The following is a 9,750-nucleotide window of genomic DNA, read 5'->3' on the forward strand; positions in this document are numbered from 1 at the left end:
GTGTGTGTGTGTGTGTGTGTGTGTGTGTGTGTGTGTGTGTGTGTGTGTGTGTGTGTGGGTGTGTGTGTGTGTGTGTTTAAAAAGGACAGACAGAGAACATACCCATCGGTTTCATTGTTGAAGAGAAAAATCTGCAACTTTTGTCTTTTGGTGACTTTTTTCATGTTTTTCCAGCATGTCTAAGAGGGAAGTATGGCCTGCAGTGCAGAAACACATGCAGCTGTCAGAATGGAGCTTTATGTGATCCTGTTGATGGGTCCTGTAAGTGTGGACTGGGCTGGGCTGGACCCCGATGTGAGACAGGTATTCTAAAACTTCATAAACAGCTGCACTACTTGTCTTTTCACTTTGACTGCTGCAGCTTTCTTACAAAGTGTTTGTGTGGTTTGCATGCAGTTTGGACCAAGTAATCATAAAAGTAAAGAAAAAGAGAATCTAAAACAATATTTTGACTTAGTGGCTGTGAACACTCGTACAGGGGAACAGCACGGAGTAAGGGACACGTGTCCTCTGCTAAGCAAAATTGTCATCACAAATTCAATAAAACTGAAAAGAAGTGGATTCTGGTRGTGGGAAATCTAAAACTTAAAAACAACAACAAATAAACCGCATAAAAGCGACCAAATCTTGTTGAAAACATCACTTTAGTTTACCTCTCACTTTACTAATGTTCACTGCCATAAAATGGTGTAATCACTTGTGTGTGTCACTTGTTTGTTAGTTCATTGGGACAATAAATCGTTAAACAATGATTGAATCAACCTATTAAAGAACAATCATCAGCATCCAGAATTAATTATTTTTTAAAGTCGACCTGATTCAAGATGTTCGTTTCAGCCAGTTAGACTTGGCAAACGTAAACATTTTTTTGAAGTCCGTCAATTTTACAGATCAATTTGATGTGCTTGAAGCTGTCTGTCATTGCATACTCCAAGAGCTAATAAAGTGCACAAAATATTTGCCAAAATTTAAAAATGGTTGCTGGAGTCAACCCAGTGCCTCCTTTAGCAAAATATTTTATGAACAGCATGACAGATCAGAATGAAAATCTCAGGAAGTGATTGGACTGAATCTACAACTGATTACTAGTAACTTTTGGCAATAACCCAGTTCAAGGTGGTTGTTGCAGCTAATTAACTTAAGTCTATGCTTCTTAAATAACAGGGTGGGAGGTGGGAGGTGGTGGGGATGGGTGGTTGGAGGTTGCCAGTGAGTTAAAAAAACAACTTTTGGCCTTAAAGAAAGAGCATCACAGAAATCAAGAAACCTCATATATATATAATGTATCTACACATTATATGTGTAGTCTTCATTTAATATAAAAATATTTTAATTCAATTTTAAATTAATTATTCAATGCATCAAAATAAACAAATGTAAAGCAAAGTTCTCAATGGTTCTTCCTTTTGTGAGGAGTGGGGTGAATTATTATTATTTTTTTATTTCTGTCGGCGTTGCTGACTTCATGGCTTAATCAATTTTCGATGCACCAATAATTACTTTCCAAGATTTTATACAAAACTTTCCAGTGGTTAGTTGGACATTTTGCTAACAGACAGAGCTGACGAAATGCGCCGGGAGTTTTAAACAAAGATCCAGACCCAGTCTGTTATCACTGTGAGCATGTGTTGAGGATGGCTCTCAGCTGCTATTCCACCGAATTTGAACTAAAATGTCCTCGTTTGTGTATTTTTGTTACATTACAAACCACTTTTCCTGCAATTTTAAAGTCTTAGATTACAGAGTTTCACAATTTGTCACTTATCTTGCGTATCTTGTACGTTATTGCTTTGTTAATGCAGCCTGCTCGCCAGGAAAATATGGGCTCGACTGTGCACAAGACTGTCCGTGCCTCAACAATGGGACCTGCAACCATTTCACAGGCAGCTGCAGCTGCAGTGCTGGATACTACGGACACGCCTGTGAACACGGTGTGCAAACTTTCCCAAAAGCCTTGTGATAAAACTATATGTACCTTGAGCCTCCGTGACACTTGTAATCACTGCTTTACTTCCAAAAAGACAAAATGTGACAGAATTTGCCTTTATCGTATTTAACTTCAGCAACAGGAACTCTCTCTTTTGTGCTCTTTCTAGAATGTCCTTCTGGGTATTATGGGATGAACTGTGCCAGTGCTTGTGACTGTAAGGTTGGACAAGCATGTGACCACGTGACAGGCAAATGCACGTGCCCACCAGGCTACAGTGGCCTGCAATGCCAGAGACGTAAGTATTAATTTCACCCAAAAGTGAAAAATTAAATGAGATGCATGAAACTACTGGTGGAATTATGTCTTTTAACAATAATAATAATAATAATAAAATAATATTTAGCTGGATGCACATATGATTGTGCAAACGTATCTACATATAAAGCACCAAAAATGAATAAAAACATGTTTTGCATTCGGTTGCACAGTCTGATTTTACATAGATAGGCAGGCAGGCTGGTTATTTAATGAACAGGTACTTTTTTGGCTGATTAATTAATGCATTTTTCTCACCTCCTTGCGCCCTCCCACCTGCTCTCAGCTGCACTGTGAACAGCCACTTGAGCTCCAGCTGGAGATACTGAGGAGCAGCTGCAGGCACATGCTTCTGAAATAAACTTTACTTTATGTGTTTGTGAAAAAATGAGAGAATGCTTTATTCTATGTCTTTTTTTATTTATTGTGGGGAACATTTACAAGAAGCACACAAAAGCATACACTTGCCATTTCTTACAGGAGCCCTAAATGTTCTTTAGCATGTTTGTCTGAAGTTGCACACATAATGATATTTTTTAATGTATATTTATTTGTTAATTTTGCTAAATGATTGATTGTTGCTGCAGAATGTGGAGAAGACAATGATATGAAAGACCGAACAGCTGTAAAATGTTGGTGTTTGACAGGATGTGAAGCTGGCAGATTTGGACTGAGCTGTGCAGAGTCGTGTGATTGCGTTGGCGAGGCTCCGTGCGACCCATCTTCTGGAAGGTGCCTCTGTCCCTCGGGACGGTGGGGACAGAGATGTGAGAAAAGTAATGGCACTTTTTGAGAGAACATCTTTTACCCACCAAGTTATAGACCCACAAAAAATAAAAATAAATAAATCAGATAATCAGACATGGCCTCTCATTTAGATTCTTTTCTGCCTTATCTTTTTTTTGTCAGACTGTGTTGGAGACCGTTTCGGCCCCAACTGTACCCTGCTGTGCCAGTGTTTCCAGGGGGCCCACTGTGATCGAGTGAATGGGAGATGTCTGTGTCCGCTTACCTGGCTCGGCCCAACTTGTAGCGAAGGTAAACCTGTTTCCAAACATGTTGAGCTGTAAAGCTAAAACACACTGGGACACATGATGACACACACACACACACACACACACACACACACACACACACACACACTTAGAGAGCTGTAAAGCTGCAACAGCTTCAGTGAAATATTGTGTCGTGAAGTGAGAGAGGCTGAGCCCCATCACTCTGCGTGTCACCCTGTCTCCCTCAATAGGCGCTCCTCTCTCTTGACAGTTATTTTAATCTGTCCCCAGCATGGCACTGGGCTTCAGGCTGTCTTCGTTACACCTCCTCAAAGCCAAGCTCACAGGASACCACGTCGCACTTACCTCTTCTTCAAAAACCCCAGAACATTTGCTTTTGATTTTCACATTGTGCTGATGGCTGTTTGCCTCTTCCCCTCCCCTTTTTTATTCTTTACAGCGCCGCCCTACCAAACCTCAGGAGAGCCGAGCTCCTCTGTATCTCACAGAAAGAGAAGAACAGGTAGCAGAACCACATAACCCGAGCACGGGACTCGGCTCAGCGAAGCTTCACTCTGATCATCCGCGAAGAGGTTGTGTGGGTTCTGCGGAGCCGTCAGAGACCGGCAGTCCGTCACAGAGTCTGAAGGCTGAGACGATCAACCACAGGAGCTGACTCGAGACGCCTTCAAAAGACCACCAAATCAAATGTAGAGCAGCGTGTTTAGGATTTAAAGCTCCAGCTTGTGCAGGATTCATAGCATTACATGGGTTACTGTTGCTGATTGGAAGGGTCCGTTTTGACAGTTARTTAGTTTTAAAGTATTCAGTTTTAGGATGAAGGAAAGCCACACAATTTGATCCTTTTTTGTTTGTTTGTTTACACCAAAAACAGTTCAGTACAAAGTTATGTCATGAATTAATTCTGATGGAAAAAGAACAAAAGACTCACTAAACACCAAAATGACTCCATTCTTTACAGGTAGACTTTCACCAACATGTCTCTTGCTTGGGCGTTTCCCCTCTTTTATTTTTATAAAATTTGGATACATTTTGATGTTTTAAGTTTTCCTTTTTTGTTATAATAAGATTAGGAATAYTAGAAAAGATGAATATCATATTGAAAAGATTATTCTACACCAGCAAACGCTTTCTTCACATGATAAATTCCCTCTGTTTGATACTGTGAATTAGTTTTCTTCATGCATTGTGCAGGCACTAACTAGAGAATTGCAGGCAAAACATGCATGCTCTGAACATCCCAAAGACTGATCCTCATTAAGTTAAATAGCTGTTTCTAATTTAGCAGGATGTAAAAAGCAATCTTACATTCTAATGAATTTTAGGTCTGATATGTGGTTTAATGTACAGTGTCACTGAAAAAAACAACATCAAAAACTTAATATACAGTAAATAAGAAATGAAACATTTTACAAATACCGGTAATGAGAAAATGAATGTATTATTTTTTACTTTGGATCATTTTAGAATAAAAAAGACAGGAAAGARTGAAAATCAACCTAACTCATGGCAGACATTTGAACTTAGAGAGCTGATGTATATTTTTTTAGAATTTAACTAATTTCCATCAGTTTTTAAACTTGCAAGTGGTTTGTCTTGTTGACAGTTTTTTATGAAAATGTCGGCAAATTCTGAAAGCAAACACAAAACCAAAAGTGAAAGTGCCGCTGCAGAGTGACTAAAGAGCTCCAGAGCTGCAGGTTGCAGACCACCAGGGGTATAAAACAGCCTGCATTTTATTGGTGCTATTTTGTATAAAACCAAAATATTTTATATATATTTGTAAATTTAATGTGTTTGGATAAAATAAGACTTGTGTGGAAAATCCAATAAATATTGGAAAAAACCTCTGAACACCTCCATTAGATATTTCTTTTCTTTTCTTTTTTTTAGCTGTTTGTCTAATAGTTGCTTTAACTCCTGAGCGGAACTGAGGATGCAGCTTTTTTGGATCTGGAACAAAAACATACAAGTAAGTGTCATGAAGCATTGGCGTTTGTGCAAAGTGTTCACATAATTGTGCAAGGCTACTACCAGGCCACCTCTCTTCACTCAGGCCAAGTTCAAGCATCATCTCTCTGATCACAGTCTAAAGAAAAAAGGGAGGTTGCACCTGAGCTCTTGTGCTGAAGTGTGTGTGTGTGTGTGTGTGTGTGTGTGTGTGTGTGTGTGTGTGTGTTGCTGAGGACATTTTTCAAGATCATTCAAGCGTTTGTCCTCCTAATGGCCAAAAGGCGACTGTGGTCTGGCAGAAGCAGACAGGTGCCTGGACTGAGCATGCACCCGGCCCCCCTACGTACGTTCAGCATCCCTGGGGTGAGTGATGGGTGAACGGGCTCAGCGGCAGAGAAACAACCCCCTTTACACACACACACACACACACACATCCAGTCTCCGGTGCGTCTGATGGATGGCGGAGCATTGTGGCTCGCTCTGTGTTGTGACAAGCAGCAGATGTTCTCCAATAATGTTTATCGGCTGGGCCTTCATCTTCAGATGACACACACCTGTTTCCAGTCAAACAGGCCCACAGAGGCCATCCGTCCAGTAAGTGCTGGGTGGCCACTGCACCGCTGCATCATCCCTCCACACCGGAGATCACTCAGTTAGCAGGGACACAAATGAAAAGCTGGCACCACAAATTCCTTTTAAATGCTCTAAGATCAGTAGAGAGGAGGACAAAACTTGGCAAAAACTACACAGACCGGATTTGTAAGGTCGTTTTTTTTCTTTGGTTTGGAGCCATCTTTAGATGGTATTGTGATACTTAATGATTTAAAAACTTTAAAATCTACATTTGTTTTACACTGTTAATGAATAAAAATGTAAGAATTTGGAACAAAAATAAAACAGTTGCTTGCACGCTTGCTTTTCAGAAGTGCAAGAAAGAGAGGGGGCTCAGGAAACTAGAGGTGAAATCGCCTGTGAAAACTAAGATTGCATCGTGGGTACTTTTTCTCTTTTTTCTTTGCTGTAATTAAGCATACGCCACTTTATTTATTTATGTACTCCCTACAAAAGAGATTCTATCACTTTGCTGCCTTAGCTTCACGTCCTAGAGATAATTTCTGGCCCTCAGCGTTGAACCAAGGTCTCCCAGAGCAGGGGGTCAGCGAGGTGTTTTGAACTCCAGCTGACAAAGCTGTCTGCTCAGATAAAGAAATGAGGGGAGGGGGAATCATATCAACACGTCATGCACCATTTGTGTGCTTGTTGACTGAAAAAATAAATGGGAAATGTTGATGCTGTAAAAAGGAAAGATATTTATCGAGAAAGTGTCCCACACTCTGGATCTGTGTTTTGCTTTAGTTTAAATACATGAAACTTTTGGTTGACAAAAAAATAAATAAAATATAAAAAAAATCTCATATGTTTTCGCAGATTTGATCTTCCCATATGTTCCAACTGATTACTTTGAGGTCTCATATAGATGTTGTCACATTTACTCTTTGTGCCACTGGGTGGAGCTGTGTGCAGGAAATAGCAACTGTGTCTCAACTTTGATGCATGCATACATGGACCAGGCTTTATGAGCATCAGTGTAGAGTCAAATCATGTTACACTGATGCCTATATTTTATTATATCCCATCCCAATTTGTGCTTCAAATGCAGAGCTGATGGCTCGGGGAATTATTTTCCAATCTAGGCTAATCTGCGAGCAACAGCAAAAAAAAAAAAAAGAGTTTTTGAGTGGTTCTGCCACCACGCCTGTCCTGATTAGACATGTCATATTAAAACCATGTGCACGGCTGCTCTGCTCAGTCTCAGTCTGTGCTCTGAAAACGCACTGAGTGTCCATCAATAACACTAATGACCCGTGGCTTCCAGGGAGAAAAACAGAGTAATGAAGACACAGCCTTAAACTCTTCTGCTTGCAGAGAAGAGACAATCGGAGGATAAGGAGAGACAACCGGAGGATAAGAAAAAGGTGAATTAGCCTGCACTCGTTTGCACATTTGGAGGATCCAGACAGACGGTGTTGTCTTTATTTTAAACACAACAAAACCTTGCTGTGGTGATTTGTGGAGTTCCCCCTCCTAAACACTCACATGCTGTATACTCCTCCTACTTCTGCCAGCTGTTAGTAAATACAAAGCTTTTTTTACACCCCATTTTTATGGGTACACACCCTCACCCTTCTATGCCTCCTCCTCCCAAATGTTCCTCTGGTGTCTGAATCAGCTCGGGTGCCAAGTCAATCAGTGTGAGAGCTGCCAGCTGCAATGGCCTCCCGCCCTGGGTGGGTGGGTGGTGCCTGAGATGTATGTTCCACCGAGCCGAGCGGGTGCTGTAAGTTACTTGCCACAGAGGGACTGGAAGGCATGGACGGGTGGCAAAGGAAAGGAAGGTAGGGCTGGTGTGTGGCAAGAAGGAAGACGAAGAGGAGGAAAGAAAAGACGGTGGCTGAATGGGAGCTGTAATGAGGTCTGATGGATTCTGAGGTTGTGCCAGCTGCCCCATTAGCCGAATCGCTCTATGTCCCACGATGATCTGCCCACAGAGTGCCCAGCAGATCACATGCACACACTGGAGGGACTCAGCAGCTCGGGGATACAGCCCCTTTGGGACACAAACTACTAATAACACATACTGTTTCGCCTGACGTCCAGGCTCCTGTCAGTCCTAGCTAACAATACACTGAGCCTTTTATACAGGGCTGAGGGCAATAATTTTTCCGAACGTGTTGATTAAATGTGAGAAGAATCTTAGGTGATGTTTGCAAAACATTGCCAATCAAACGAGTGCAAGTACAATTCTAAACGTAACAAACTTTTGAAGTAGGGTTCCTGTGAAGGGTTATGACTATGTCCCATTTGTTGAATGACCTTAGTTTGTAGATTAGGGTTTATTCATCCATCCTTCCATTTTCTTTTTTCTGTTCTTCGTTTCAGGGTCATGGGGGTCATTGGTGCCCATGTCCAGCAGTCACAGTGGGAGGGACGGGACAGATCGCAAGTCCATCACAGCCACATAAAGACAAATATCCATTCACAATCTCACTAGAGCCAGTATGAATGATCATTTTTCTTTCAGCTATTTGCTTAGTTAATTAATGCAACATAACAAAATCTTCTCGGTTTTTGACACTCATGGTAAGTCAGTGAAATCTTAAAATTTGCCAAATTCTGTAAGTTTATTGCTTAATTTAACCAAGAAAAATTTATCTATGAAAATTTTCATTTGATTTATGATGACTTTTTTAATTTGAATATAACTAATTTTATGAGCTAACGGCTAGTCTTAGCAGGACAACTCCAAACGTACAGTTGACCATATGAGTGGTTATACAAAAACCAATAGTTCAGATTACATTCAAAGCTTYCTTTAAAAGTTTCTGGGAAAAGGTTCGCAGAACAATTCAAATCTGCTATATTTTATAGCCAGCGCTTTGAACCACCTCATTCTAACAAGCTATCAGCTAGCCCTGAGGTGCCATTCTGGTCATAATAAAAATCTACGTCTCAAGACTGTGGTTCTTTAAAGAGCTGTTTACAACAGATAAGATATTACTTGTTCATAGCCTTTCCACAAAACCCCACTTTAAAACAAAATTTGAATATTCCTAAAATTATAAATTATAAATGTGCCAACAATTCTAAAAAATATGACATCAGTGATATGTTGATTATATTTAGGCAACAGGACTCGTGCTCAGGAACAACATCTTTGCCACTTCACAATGACCATGGATTGCGCCGCCGCTACCGTCAGTGCAGCTGACCAAAGCTGGACGACCCACGCTGACCTCATCAACACTGACTGACCCTCTGCGACCTCATCAAAGCTGGACGCCCCATGGAGCTCTGATGGCTGACGACAGGCCCTAAGAAAACAACCCATCCATTAAGGTGCCAAAAGCACTGTAAATGTGGAGCGTCAGCGCCAGCCATCCTCACTGTCATGCCCAATTTCTCCACTCCTCCCCCACCCTGGTTCGAGCTATCCACTGGACAATGGAGCTGCGAAACCTCCAATGCTCCCAGCCACAATGTCCGCCCACGTTGGCTGGCAGCAGCGACAAAAAAGATGGCGGTGTTGGTAAGTGGGGGGGTCGCCGGATGGGGAGGCCTGCTGCAGGATGGGACTCTTATTGAGTGTTTGAGCGATGAGCCAGGTCATCACATCTACCCACCTCATCCATCATGCCACACAAATGGACACAAATAAAGAGGACACATTCCTGCCTCTGCTCCCACTACCACATTCAAAGCCCACTCCAGCCTTTGCTTTCTTCTCATTCCGCGAGCCAATAAGGCCTCGAGGAGAAAAAAAAAGAAGAACAGAGTTCAGGCTCTCCGTCACTCTTGGAGGCCATGGGAGCGCCAGAAGAAAATGCCAGGTGGTGTTCCAACTCTCGTCTCTTGGTCAAAATTTTCATTCTGGGGCAAAAATAATGGGCGGTTAGAAGGAGGAGATGCRAAGGAGGTGAAGGACAAAAGGGTGAGTTCAGCGTTTAAGGGGAAATAAAAGAGAGACCAGAAAATGTG

At 41.6% G+C, this 9,750-nt stretch overlaps 1 protein-coding gene across 1 annotated transcript in view; it reads left to right on the forward strand.

The window, feature by feature from the left end:
• Window positions 1-5,115, forward strand: part of LOC106523986 (multiple epidermal growth factor-like domains protein 6) — a gene marked incomplete at its 5' end in the record, with an annotated part of 34,040 nt that extends 28,925 nt beyond the window's left edge. Inside the window, 6 exon segments of the mRNA XM_014017589.1 lie at window positions 175-303; window positions 1,803-1,931; window positions 2,097-2,225; window positions 2,893-3,021; window positions 3,155-3,283; window positions 3,701-5,115. Of these exon segments, the coding sequence (XP_013873043.1) occupies window positions 175-303; window positions 1,803-1,931; window positions 2,097-2,225; window positions 2,893-3,021; window positions 3,155-3,283; window positions 3,701-3,780 (725 nt within the window).
• Window positions 5,116-9,750: the final 4,635 nt, after the last annotated feature.

This window comes from Austrofundulus limnaeus, unplaced genomic scaffold, assembly GCF_001266775.1.
Source record: "Austrofundulus limnaeus strain Quisiro unplaced genomic scaffold, Austrofundulus_limnaeus-1.0 Scaffold173, whole genome shotgun sequence".
NCBI classification, from domain to species: domain Eukaryota; kingdom Metazoa; phylum Chordata; class Actinopteri; order Cyprinodontiformes; family Rivulidae; genus Austrofundulus; species Austrofundulus limnaeus.